Source organism: Typopeltis vanoorti, chromosome 11, assembly GCF_054136105.1.
Source record: "Typopeltis vanoorti isolate ZY-2024b chromosome 11, IOZ_Tvanoo_1.0, whole genome shotgun sequence".
Classification (NCBI taxonomy): Eukaryota; Metazoa; Arthropoda; class Arachnida; order Uropygi; family Thelyphonidae; genus Typopeltis; species Typopeltis vanoorti.
This window is the reverse complement of record NC_143559.1, coordinates 127,240,645-127,254,970: the sequence shown is the minus strand read 5'-3', so window position 1 is coordinate 127,254,970 and position 14,326 is coordinate 127,240,645. Positions and strand designations below refer to the sequence as shown.

At 33.8% G+C, this 14,326-nt stretch overlaps 1 protein-coding gene across 1 annotated transcript in view; it reads right to left on the bottom strand.

Annotated features, from left to right (window-relative positions):
- LOC150102034 (uncharacterized) overlaps nt 1-14,326 on the bottom strand; it is a 148,994-nt gene that overhangs the window by 103,036 nt on the left and 31,632 nt on the right. Inside the window, exon 3 of the mRNA XM_090400925.1 lies at nt 3,052-3,123. Within this exon, the coding sequence (XP_090257051.1) occupies nt 3,052-3,123 (72 nt within the window). The remainder of the gene's footprint in view (nt 1-3,051; nt 3,124-14,326) is intronic.

The window sequence follows — 14,326 nt, the reverse complement described above, 5'->3', positions numbered from 1 at the left end:
GTCGGCATCCAGGAGTGCATTAGCAGAGCTAATCTCAGGTGGTATGGTCACTTAAACAGAATCGGCGAGGAAAAATTTGCAAAACAAGTGTTCTCTGCCAAGTTGGCAGGAAAACGACCCAGAGAAAGACCAAGATATGTGTTAATATTGGAGTCTTGACATTTAAAAGACTGTGTTTGGAGGAAAATTGTAGATAGGAAGTTAGTAATGATGTAAATTTTTCATGTAGTACTATCATATCCGGTACACCCCCTTGAGGCTACATGTCAGGAATTTGATAATGATGATGACTCTTCTCCCTTATAATATATAACACTCTACAACATTTGCTTTTCTGCAATTCCTTTTTAAGGAAGTTACTCATCAATTTAACAACTCCCAGATTAACACTCCTGACTGGGCATGCATATCTAATAATGCTTTTCTTAAATATCCCTTCACTATTTCCTATGAACTATTGACATTCTTCTCTAGCTGTTTTTGTCATGGTGCTGGAAGGTGACTCCTAAGTATATCATAATCACCAGTTTTGCAATTTCACATATAACCTTTAATTGAAAATTCCCCATGATTAGAAACTTCTAAGGTCAAAATTGCATGATCACTCTTCCCCATCAGGGGAAAATCAATTACCTTGGATAAGGACAAACTGTCTGATGGTATCAAATCCATGTCATTATTATATTCTAGATATGTACTCTCAAGAGATAAGCAGAATACTATGATTGTAATACATACGTTATTGCTAAATTCTTATCACCAATTTTCTGCCAACAGTCAAACGTTATATTTTGTTCATCTAAACACTCTAACAGCATCAACCCACATGGATCTTAGTCATCCTCGGGATCTTTTTTCTGCCATCCATCCTTACACCAAACAGCTTTTGCTAACCTATCCTTTCTCTCCCATTCTGTTTAAGTGAACATACCATCTTAGATTAGCTCTTCTCACACATTCTTGAACAGTAAAAATATCAAGTTCCTTCCCTAATATTTTCATTTTTAATACAATTCTGCCATGACAAAATGTATTTACTCCTTATTCCCCAGTTTTTTTTACCCCAATAACTCTCATATCTGCAGTCTATTCTTTATAAAACTGCTTTATTTCTTACCTTAACTCTTAGAACCTTAAGTTAATACTGGTTTGAAACACTGCCCTTTACACTGCTAGTTTAGCATTTTGGCTAATTTCTCTTTTATTCCTTAAGAATTTATTCAACTGGCTCCCCACCATGCCTGCTTTGCTTATTGTTTAATTTCATATTTAATTTGAAATAGTCATTAAAATTGTGCCTAATAGCCAAAATATTTCACTTGCTCTACAGGTTCTCTCTACTGAGAATGCAGAAACGAGTCTCAAAGACCAAGTTCTTTTCAACCATTGATTTTTTTTTTTTAACAATTTTTGTATTTGGGTTTACCTCAGAGTTATTTTTAAAACTTCTGTACATATATTGGGGGGGGGGGGGAGGAATTACACACACATGCATGCAATTCTACTTCCTTCCCTAAATGTTACTTTCTTGCTAAACTTTATTTTGCTGGTTACACTCCTTCCCCAAGTAAATCCTCTATCCTCCCTAAAAATGCAATATCCTTTACATTCTCTTTCTATCTATTATATCTTCTTCTGTCAACCAAGTCTCACTAATGTCTATAATTTTTGGCTAATTCAAACTAACCAATACCATGTTTCTTCATAATACTAGCATTAGTTGTAATAGCAGTTTTTGGGCCCCTTGGGCCTGCAGGCACTGTTAAATGTTTTAATGAGTCTCATCTGATTCAGATTTTGAAAAACTTCAACATTCTATATTCTTTCTCATTCTTACACTCTCTCACCTCAAAAGAGCCTAACAACTAGCTCACTGATCTGAATTCTCTTTATAGCTTTAGATAGATTTAGTGACCCTGATTTTATGTCTACTCTCTCAAACAAACTTTCTTCAGACAACTAATTCCAAATCTATTTAAGTGCATTCCTTCAGACATATACAATTGTTTTAAATTCCATCTAAGCATCTAAAAATTGCCCACCGCTACGTCACTGGAGGAACTAGGGGTGTGCAGAGGGAGCGGTTCGTCCCCTGGGCGGCACTTTTCACATGAGACAATTTTTTTCGATGATTCTTCTATTTATGTTAACTCAGTAATTTTATTATTTAATTAATAATTAGTTTTCAATAACTATACAACTAATATAAACATAAACATGGTTTTAATTTCTTTCCCTATGTCATTTTGACTTTTTGTAATATTTTTAGTGTGTATTGATAGGGGCGGCAAACTCAGGGACTGCCCCGGGCAGCAAAAGCTCTAGATACGCCACTGCATTCCTCCCACAGAACCTATGCTCTGACTTCTTTCAATCACGGTTCTTCTTCTTCTTCTCAATCATACTTTGGCAGGAGACTACAAATTTTATTCCCTCACTCTTATTTGCTTCTCCCAATAACTCTCGCATATCTGCTTGAAATCCACACAAGCAGATATGCTGTATGGAATTCAAGAGAGTTGATAAGTTTGCCTGGAACAAATTATTATAAACTCTTACTTTCCCTATTTGAAAACAGAGTCATCGCTAACATTTTCAGTCATCGAACCAGAAAAATCTGGATTTTATCACGCATTCATGAAGTTCGTGCCTAATCACTGAATATTGTCTCCTTATACTCTGTGATGGAATAACGTACTGGCCTATTTTCATATCAAAACCATTCTTGATATGAAAACCATTAAAATATTACCTTCCTCCTCTTTCAATTCACCTATCTCCTCATTCTTTCTTCCCCAAAGACTACCGCTTTCAAGCTACTGAAGAGAACACAACCGATTCCTTCTTTCCCTTAACCCCTTGCCCACACATGCCACTAATGTGCATGGAATTTCTATATAGTTAACCCTCTCATGAATAGTTGCAAATCCTTTCATGAGAGAATATTAGGAGTGATATATAACATGAAATTTTTATTAAGAGCATTTCTGCACTATATAAGCAAATTTTTTTTATATACAATTTTATTGCAATTTTAATTTTATTCCGTACCTTTCTCATTCTTTGATTCAGTGTTTTGTTCTGGATGAGGCGGAAATCCAGTTACAAGCTGAAATTGAAGTTCTAGAAAGCAAAAAAAAAAAAAAAAAAAAAAGCATTACTGACAGTTTAAGTGTTACTTTTAAAACAGATAAAAGTAATGTTACATACAGAAATGTGATAATTATACATTATAAGTAAATTATTCTAGGCAGAGCAGGATTACATGTTCAGCTTTTTAATCCATGCCAGAGCAAAAAAAAAAAAAAAAAAAAGAAAATTGCGCTGCATGAAATTATACTTATGTAGAAACCTAACCATTAAGTATGAGGACCATAAGTTGCCTAGTACTATAACTGAAAAAACAATTCTCCACTTTGGATAAGAATGCTGTATCCCTGAGAAGGGACACTTAAAACCAAAAATTACTGAGATGTTTCACATATTTTCACTAGTCGCACTTAAAATAGGCAATAAGAGAATGTCCCCCCCCCCTTTTTTTTTTTTTTTTTGGAAATACAACAATCTACAATTTATCCAACCTTCAAAACAATGACCCTTGCATGTTAACTGACTTCTGGCAGAGCACAATGTAACTGTCCTTCAATTAATTTTGTGCTTAGCTGAATATTTCTCTTGCATGTAAGGAAGGGGGAAAAAATTCTTTTCGCAATCCTTAATGGCACAGTCAAACAAAAAAATAAATACTCTTGAAACTTTTTTCTCTTTTGCATCCATTTTATTGATGGAATGCAAAAGAGAAATATGAAAGTATACAGAAAGAAAAGCAACACAATGAAATAAATACATATATGCCACATCACCACCACCAACACAGAAAAGTATCATCACCCTGAGGAAAAAAGTCTATGCTATATCAACTGACAATTAAAAAAAAGTCTTAATTAAAAATTTTAATTATATTAAAAAAACCATCACTAACATCTCACAAATAATATCTAGAGGATTTGAAAGCAAATCCAGCTAATCCAAATCCAACATATAACTAATACAACAGCTGGATCTTGAAACAAAAGTTATTTTGACTATTCTAAACAAAGCACCCATCAATGAAGGAAGCGTTTGCAAAATAGCCAAGAAGAAGAATAACTATCTGGCAACAACCAAAATGTTTTACACATCACATTTAACTTAGGTGCTGGTTTACACTCATAATAAAATTTAATGGAATGACTACAGCACAAAGAGAAATCATCAAACAGCAGATTTAATCGTTTCAATATTTCGTCTCTGTTACAAAGACATCTTCAGGAATACAATGTTAAAATTGTAATAACATTGTAAAAACATGCAAGAAACAGTAAGTGGAAGAAATGAAATTAGACTATATAAAAACTGGGAGATCTGCTAACATCTGCCTAGACAAACAAAAAATACATTTGCCACAGCAACTATGGTCAGTCAGGTCTAGCTGACCATGCCTTGGATACATTGCGCAGAATCAGATGAAAAAAAATCATGCTCCATCACAGTAAATACAAACTTGGAAAAAAAAAAAAGCCTAATCTTAATCAATACATTTAATCAATGAATAATTTACTTTACTTAATTTAAGTAAAGTAAATTTTTTAAATTTACTTTACTTAAATTAAGTAATGACTATTACTTAATAGTCATTACTTAATGACTACAGCACAAAGAGAAATCAAACAGTAGATTTAATCATTTCAATATTTCGTCTCTGTTACAAAGACATCTTCAGGAATACAATGTTAAAATTGCAATAACATTATAAAAACATGCAAGAAACGGTAAGTGGAAGAAATGAAATTAGACTATATAAAAACTTGGAGATCTGCTAACATCTGCCTAGACAAACAAAAATTACATTTGCCACAGCAACTATGGTCAGTCAGTCAGGTCTAGCTGACCATGCCTTGGATACATTGCACAGAATCAGATGAAAAAAAAAAACTTATGCTTCATCACAGTAAATACAAACCTGAAAAAAAAAAAAAAAAAAGCCTAGTTAAACCTCCCAAAATTTAGTTTCCTAAATCTTGGGAGGTCTAATTGTTAGGCCTCTTGCCTAACTAAGGCTAACCAGCAGCACTCATGGAGAGCATCCTTCATAATATTTTAGTCTATATTATATAGTCTAATTTCATTTCTTCCACTTATTGTTTCTTGCTTGTCTATACATGTATTGTTACAATTTTAGTTGTATTCTCGAAAATGTCTGTGACAGATGAAATATTGAAACTGATATTTCTCTCTGTGATGTAGTTATTCTATTAAATTTTATTATGATCTCTCATAACAGTTATTTAAATTTAAACAGTTATTTAAATTCCCATAAGTTAAATTCAAAGGTACATAAAAAAACGTCTATGTAGTGCAATAACAATCCAGGTTTAATACTAGATCACTGGTGATCTGCTTTTATAATTAAGCAGATGGAATGCAAAAGGCAGTATATCAGCTAGATCAACAGTATGTGTTTGGCATATATATATGGGAAGGTGGGGCGGAAAAGTGCTGATTAACACCTGGAACAAAAATTATATTAAAGCAACTCTTATACATCCTAAAAGGAAAAAATAAATTAAAGTATTACAATTTGATGAAACATGGAGGCTAAAGGATTTTAACATGTTCTTTCTTGTGGTTATATCATCATCATAATGCTAATTATGGATATAGATCATATTGGTCTGTTTCGGTTTGAGGTCTACCCAGCTTTCTCTTTCCAAATGGTTTATATTTTATTATTTGTCGGCAATTCGGTTTACATGTTCTATCGAATTTCGCTTATAATTGTTTTGGTTTTTCTTTTATTCATTTTCTTTTTAGTCCTTTTAAAATATCTTCCTTTTTTTTTTTTTTGGACTAACAATATGTATTTTGCAGTTCTTCTCATGAAGAACTGCTTCTTTCACTTGTTTTTATTCTTTGATTATTGCCAAAATTTCGTTGCCATATAATAATGTGGGCGCTGCTAAAGTATCGTATATTTTCAAGCGTGTTTCTTTTTGTACAATATTTGGATTGACTGTTCTATTTATCAAGCCTATAATCTGTAAACATTTTGAAGTTCTTAATTTTAGGTCTTTTTTCTCCTACATATATTTCACATCTAAGATAACTGAAAGTATTTATCTGTTCTATTATTTTATTATTAATAACCATTTTTTTTAAATTAAGGGGATATTTAATCCCACATTATTTCAGAGCCAAATAAGAAACTCTAAGATAGAAATCAAATCAAAGAGTTTCATGCCGAATATAGCAAACTATAAAAGTTCTGCGAGTCCAAGCGTAAGCAAATACCTGGGTGGTGCAATACCGGGCAACTCGTAATTTATCTGTGCACCTTTTTGACAACTTGTACTGTAAAGTATTAGAACTATTATCACTACAATCATAGAATTATTTGGTCTACCTACTCACTGATGAGACCTCAATAAAAGTTGAAACCGGTCTGGGTAGTGACCTACCTCCCTTAATGTAAAACAACATACATCTCCTAGGGGATGAGTTTTACGTTAGGGTAAATACTAAGAATAGCGATTCTAGCTTTATTCACCTTGGTCGGTATTGCACCACCCAGGTATTTGCTTACGCTTGGACTCGCAGAACTTTTATAATTTGCTATATTCAGCATGAAACTCTTTGATTTGATTTCTATCTTAGAGTTTCTTATTCGGCTCTGAAATAATGTGGGATTAAATATCCACTTAATTAAAATAATTTTTACATCGCCGAAGTGAAGCCTTTTGGCTCTTTATTTCATTACATAACCATTTTATTTCTAACTGGAGTTTGTCCACAAAATGCCATCGTTTTAGTTTTATCTATAGTCATTTTCATTACAAACTGTTCTACTATGTTTAAATTATATATTGCTCTTTGTAAATTGTCTTCCTCATCATATTATTACTTGATCATCTGAAAATAACAGTATTTATTTTGTTATTTGGGAAATTTCTATATCTGAATTGTTTAAGGTATTCCACTGTAACAATTCAGGTATATTCCTGTAAAAGTTATGGGTACAGTGCGTGATAAGGCGATACTCAAGGCAGAGAAAGCTTTGAATTTGTGGGTTGAAGACATGACAAGAAAAAGGATTCCAATTGACAGTAACACGTTACGACAAAAAGCATTGATCCTATATGAAAACATGTGGCTGCAAGACAAAACAGAAGAGGGCTGGTTGCATAGATTCAAAACTATGTTTAACCTAAAAAACATAAAAATTATGGGAGAATCTTCATCGGCTGATGAGAAAGCTGCTGCATTGTTCCCAGCAGAACTGAAAAAATTATTGTAGAGAAAGATTATCATCCTAAGCAAGTTTTTAATTGTGATGAAACCACCGGCCTCGTTTGGAAGAAAATTCCCAGACCTACATCCATAAAACTGTGAAGCAAGCACCTGGCATTAAAACATTTAAGGACAGATTGGCACTGGTACTTTGGGACAACACAGCTGGTCATATAATTAAACCTGGCCTTCTTTACAGAGCACAGAATCCACGTACCCTTAAAAACAAAAACAAAAGTTGTCTGCCTGTTTTTTGGCAATCAAATCCGAAAGCGTGGGTCATGGCCATGTTATTTATGGAATGGTTCCATCGATGTTTTATTCCAGAGGCGAAAAAATACTTGGAGAGGAAGGATTACCATTTAAAGTTTTAGTGATAATAGACAACGCTCTAGGGCACCCTGAGTCACTAGTCACCGAAGATGAAAATGTTCCAGTCGTTTTCTTCCCAACTGATACGAACTCGTTGCTTCAGCCACTCGACCAAGGTTCATTAGATGCTTCAAGGCCTCTGTTGTGTCTCTATCTCTAATATAATTACTCTTTTTAGTCTTTTATTCAAATTCTCATTCAACTGTCTCTCAGGTATCACATGGTACCCCTGTATAACAATGGAATTGCCCCAGGGTCGAGCCAATACCAGAATATCAGAGATCAACCTCTCGTAAAACGCTAAGAAATTTATTTTTTTGCTGCGCCACTTAGCGCTTTTAGATTAAATAATAATATCAATCAAGAGGCCATCTCTAGATAGTATTTTAGTGATACCTTGACCTTTATAGATGTGGCCAAAATCTCTTCCATCTAATTTCCCGCCTAGGTTCGTGTTAGTTTTTATAAGCGGTGCATCGGATTCCAAAATCACAGATAGACTTAAACGTATTCAAAAGCAAGGTTTATTAGATACTATAATTATATACATACAGTACATGTAAACTTAAATCTCAATCTAAGAGAGTTCCTGACAGTCACGTTAACATTAAAATATTCCAATATCACAAGGATACTCAGACTGACCATTGTTAAATTTTTCAGTATAAATCTTATCAACATTAAAACACCTAAATTATGCATAACAATCTCAATAATTATTTTCTAATTCAGTTTCAATCAAACCACTCAAAATAGCATCTATATCTTTTACAATCTTGTCATTAATAGCAATTCTTTACTCTGAACATTATCATAACCTCTTTAAACATAATATCGTCTCTTTTACAATCTCGTCATTCATAGTAATTCTTTACGCTGAACTTTATCATAACCTCTTTAAACATATAATATCATCTATCTCTTTTACAATCTTGTTAAAAGCAATTCTTTACTCTGAACTTTATCATAACCTCTTTAAACATATATCATTTATCTCTTTTATAATCTTGTCATTAAAGGCAATACTTTACTCTGATCATAACCTCCTTAAATATATATTATCATCTATCACTTTTACAATCTTGTCATTAATAGCAATTCTTTACTCTGAACTTTATCATAACATATAACATAATTCTATCATAGTAGGAGACAGTTAATATACGATAATTTTCTCCTACTACAGTTCAGTTCTATATAATATCATTAATGTTCCTTCCTCAGATTCACAGCGCGGTACAAATCCTTTCATTCGTAGTTAGCAAATACCATAAAGTCTACTTATCTATCTTGAACTGCATCACATTAAGAGGTCCTCAGGAATCTATTACTCCTTAATCGAAATATCCATGGGCTCCTATCTGGCTTTCTGTGGGCGGCCAGGCATACCCTTTCCGCAGGAATACAACCTTCTAGTTTCAGCGATGCCTCTATCAAAACCCTCCAGAGTGGAGGCACTGCCGCCCTCCACCTGCTCATGACACCGCGAGACCAGCACCAGTAGATCAGGAACAAAAAAGCGCTCGTGTGTGGGGGTGCTTGACCCTTATATTTCGCCTTGGTTCCCGGCAATTCTCACACTCCGTGATGTCCACCTAGCGCTTTCACGTAGGTCGACGTCACAGTGTTCAGCTTTCTCCGCTACGTTTTTGTGCGTTATTGGCACGCGAATGCCCGGGGTAAACCGCTCCCCCCTTGCGTTACTGCTACCTGACCTTTGGACTTGCATCCCCCTTACAATTTGTGCAAGTCATTCTATAACTTCTAGTACTTATTGCTCAAAAATATTGTTAAATGTTTACTCTTCCACTATTATTTATACTAACTAGTGAGTAATCCCTTGTTAAAATATTATATAAATAACTATTTGTTTTCTTTTAGTTTGAAATATTTGATATATCTACAAAGCAGTATTTTAATACCTAGAGACGAGCATGTTATAATGTTTCTTATTGTGTGTTCGCTCTGTTATACAATGATAAGATGAAATATATTATGTTCCAACTTATCAGGGTATAACACCTCATATGCTCAGCAAGGGTTTGATATGATTCGTGCAATGGTTGAGGATTCTGCTGATGTTGGAGTCATGGAATGCTGGAAATCATTCACAATTGCAGATGCAACTGTATTCGTCAAGGGAGCAATGGATGAATTGAAACCAGAAACGGTAACTGCATGCTGGAAGAATTTGTGGAGTGATGCCGTTCATAATTCCCAAGATGCCCCTGATATTAACTCACAGATAACGATAATTAACACAATAATTAGTACGGAAAATAGGTGGAGAGGGATTTGATGATATCATAGAAGAATTGAATGATTACATAGATAGACATCGTGAGGTGCTCACTAACGAGTGAGTTGAAAGATCTTGCCAAATCTTCTACAGAAGAAGATGACGATGACGAAAGTGAACAAGAACCACCAGTGTGGACACTCGAAAAATTTGCCACAATATTTTGGACGGCTCAAACATTAAAGGAACAGATAATGGATTATGATTCAATGATGGAGTGCAGCATAAAAATTACTCTTACAATAATAGAAGCTTTGGGACCTTTGCAGAACTTGTTAACTGAATTTAAGAGACAAAAACGGCAGCTTCCAATAACAATGTTTTTTTAAAAAATCGACAAAGCTTCTACTATCGATGATCTTCATCCATCCACATCATTTGCTCAGTAAGCAAACAAGCAGCCGACTGCCAAAGATTCAGAAGATGAATAATATGTAGCTGAACACAACGAGGTGTTCTTATCTCAGTTGATTCCTCCTAAAAAGAATAAAAATGTTAAGATTTTATTAACAATTACATTTTCATTAGCATATTTTCTCATTTTGTTCTACATAATTATTAAATGGGTTAAATTTTATTTGTCTAAAGACGAAGTTTTATTGAATGAGGCAATTTTTTTGGTTTGCCACTTCACCCGTACTACTCAGGGGTGCTTTCTACTGCATTTGAGCACACATTCCATTGCTCCTCGTAGGTTCTAAAGACGTAAAAATTGTTTCATGATAACTTTAAATAAATGTAACATTATTATCGAGGAGCAATGGAATGTGTGCCCAAATGAGGTAGATAGCATCCCTGGATAGTACGAGTGAAGTGGTAGTCTAGAAATTACCTCATTTAATAAAAAAAATAACTGTTATTATTATTTATTTAGCCATACAATTTAGCGTATACATTATATATTAACTACATAACATATTCACTAAACAATCCTACAGTCCTAGTGTGTGAGACTAAGCCAATTTACTAATAATTTCCTGCTTCAATTTTGTGTATGTGCAAAAATCTGGGTCTCACTAGTGGTTCGCTAAGACTATGGAACCAAACCCCACGGATACAGGGGTCTAACTGTATTTTATTTAAAAATGTGAATAATCTCTGATGAACTTTTTTTTTTTCCCAGCAAATTTATATTAATTATATTGTCAATTGCTTTAATATCATTTTTGTTCGTAAAATACCACTAATTGTGGTATTTTAACTATACATTTTTTTAACCTTTTAAACGACATTGTTAATATATTTATATATATTTTTTAACAGTTTTTAATGTTATTTTTATCCTGTGGAAACAGGCCAAAGCAAGAGAAACTAAAATAAACTGACACTGTACTATGGATATACCAAGCAGTCTTATGTAATATAAGTATTTTTACTTTATCTTTTCCTTGACATATCAAGATTGATGGCCTATCATGGTCCAATTTGGTTTCATATAAACTTAATTAATGCCAAGGCAGAGTGATTATTTCTAATTAGATAATCTGCTTATGTGTATGATATCTGAACCTTGTGACAGAGTATCCAGAGTAGTCTGTCAAGTACATGTATTCTCTGGTTGGTTTGCCTATTTTGCAAAAGGAAACACCTACATTTCCAGAGGGTCCAGAGACGAGTGACCAAGATGATAGCAGGTCTGTGGAATGAACCTTATGAGAATAGGTTGAGGATTTGTGGGTTGCAGAAATTGGACGATAGGCGAAGGAGGGGTGATATGATTGAGACATTCAAATTACTGAAGGGTTTTTATAAGATTGATCCAGAAGATATTTTTGAAAATATGACTGGTGGTGGGAGGACTAGGGGCCATGCATAGAAGCTGGGCAAGAGCGTGGTTGACAAGGGTGTTAGAGCTAGGTTTTTTACTTGGAGAGTGGTGAATGAGTGGAATAAGCTTCCAGAGTCTGTTGTGGGTGCTACGACCGTGAATGAGTTCAAGGCAAGATATGATAGATACTGTGTGAATGTTGAATAGTTGTTCCAGACATGATGTTAGGGCCTCCCTCGATGAGTCTGTCGACTCCTTGGAGTTTCCCGGAACAATAATAATAATAATAATAATAATAATTTCTGGGAGAAAACAACCAGGCCACTTCTGTATCGGGACCAGACAACTAACCATCAGTTGACTAAGTGTAATTCAAACCAAGGTCTATCCAACAAAGAGTATTTTGCAACCAGTTTAACTGTGGAGCCTATTGTGCTTCAAAAAATTTGCATTAAAACTTTAAAAATTCAAATAGTTTGAACCACACAACAGTTGCTCAATTTCAGAATGATTTGTATACATTAATTAATACATTAAAAATCCAAATATCCAGTTTGTCGGCAGTACCTTCTGCACTTCCCTAGTTCATATTTTTACAAATTTGGGTTTTCTGCACATGGATATCTTTAAAAAAAAAAAAAAAAATCTACAGCTGAAAATAACAAATATAGAACTGGTTTAATCAACCTTCTTTCCAACAGAAATGATTTTTCATTCATCTCATTAAACCTTTTTTTATCACCAAAAATTTAAAATTCATAATTTTTGTTTAATGTATGTATATTGGATTTGTATAACTAAAATGTATTTATTTAGTAATTAAAAAAATTGTTTTGTATATCTTTAGCATATTACAATGCAAATATTAAAAAATAACTACCTTTTATAATTATTCATGTTTAAATTAAATATAACTTCTCTCAACTGACTTGGAGAGGCAGTCATTCCAATTCAGATTAGGATGATGAAGCAAGCTTTGGCACTCTACTTAAATAAGTCGCTCAAACTTGAAGAAGCACCAATGGAGTAAGCATGTTCTATACCAGAAGATTCTGTGGTTGATGTCAATTCCATGCCACACTAGACCAGAGTTCTCAATTTCTTATTAATGATATAAGACTGGTGTTCTTGTAATTTTTTTCCCACATACTGTCCAGAAACTTGGCAGACACCCACAAAGAGAAAAAGACGATTGTTTATCTTTAGAAGAGTTTGTTGAATGGAATAAATGTAGGCACATCATATTTCTTGAGGATTTTTGAAACTGGTTCAGAAATGCCAGATATATGTACGGTAAAACCCCGTTTTTACATTCCCGCAATTTACGTCATTTTCCGTTGGTCCCATCTTAAGGCCTATTCTTAAGATATATTGTTTTCCCATCATTAACAACTTGATGCGGACGTTATTTCCTGTGATTTGTGTTTTTTTCTCAGGTGGCAATACTGATTTTCGAATCAATTTCTGCAGAAATCTGTGCATTTCTGTTCCCAGATGGCGTTGCTTTCGGCTGTAGTTCGTTTCCGCATTCACAGCTTGCAGCAGTAATGTAGTGATGAGCGATACCGTGATTTTTCAATCACAGTACGAATTGATATTGCAGAATTTCTGCTATGTAATTTAGCATGTGAAAGTTGCTTTCAAGTTGCAGTGGTGGATTATCCATGTTAGTAACATGGAGAAAAAAAGACAGAAAATGTATTTCGGTAGAAAAAAAGACAATTCTGCGATGTGTAGATTGGCATGCTGGAACACGTGCATTTAGCAAAAGATCTTGGACTCTGTGTCCACTTTGAACACGATAGTAAAAAACAGGTCAAGCATTGAATTCAATGCAAAGCAATCTGGCTCTATGTCAAAAAGAACGAAAAGCAAAAACAATCAACAATTAAATATTTTTTTAAATAGATAAATGTAAGTAATTGTAAATTCATTTATTTTCAGTTATTAAATTTTGTAAACTAGTATGTACACATACTAGCAGTAAGTCATCTTTTAGGCTTTTTTTAATGTTTTTTCACATTTCCTGTTATTTACACTTTTTTCCCATCAGTCTCCTGAAAAGCGTATAAAACGAGTTTTACTGTATATATGTGTGTTCCTTTTATATCATCCTACAGCAGGCTTCTACTATTTTAAATAAATCCACTCTTAATGTTCTACAAGCCTTCCTGCCAATAATGACCTATAATTTCAAACTGAAATATTTGGCAATTAAAGTTTATTATTGTATTTCCTTGTGTGTAATCTAGTCTTATAGATGTGGCACAATCTCGCATCTAGATTAGAGTTTATGCATCAACTCTAGTACCTCTTCCTAAAATACACGAGTTTCTCCATCTGGGGCAGAGGTAACAATGAACTGTTATGTTCACCCACCAGACTGATAGCTTTTAGCAAAACAGGTATTCATTAGCTGGACAATTTCTTCTGAATATACCAACATTCAGTAGATATTCTTTCAACATTCTTGCTTTATCTGCAACAAAATAATTCTTTTTGGATGCATTTAGCTTGCAAAGCAAGTTTCTTTTCATATTCACACTTAGCTTCCTGTACAA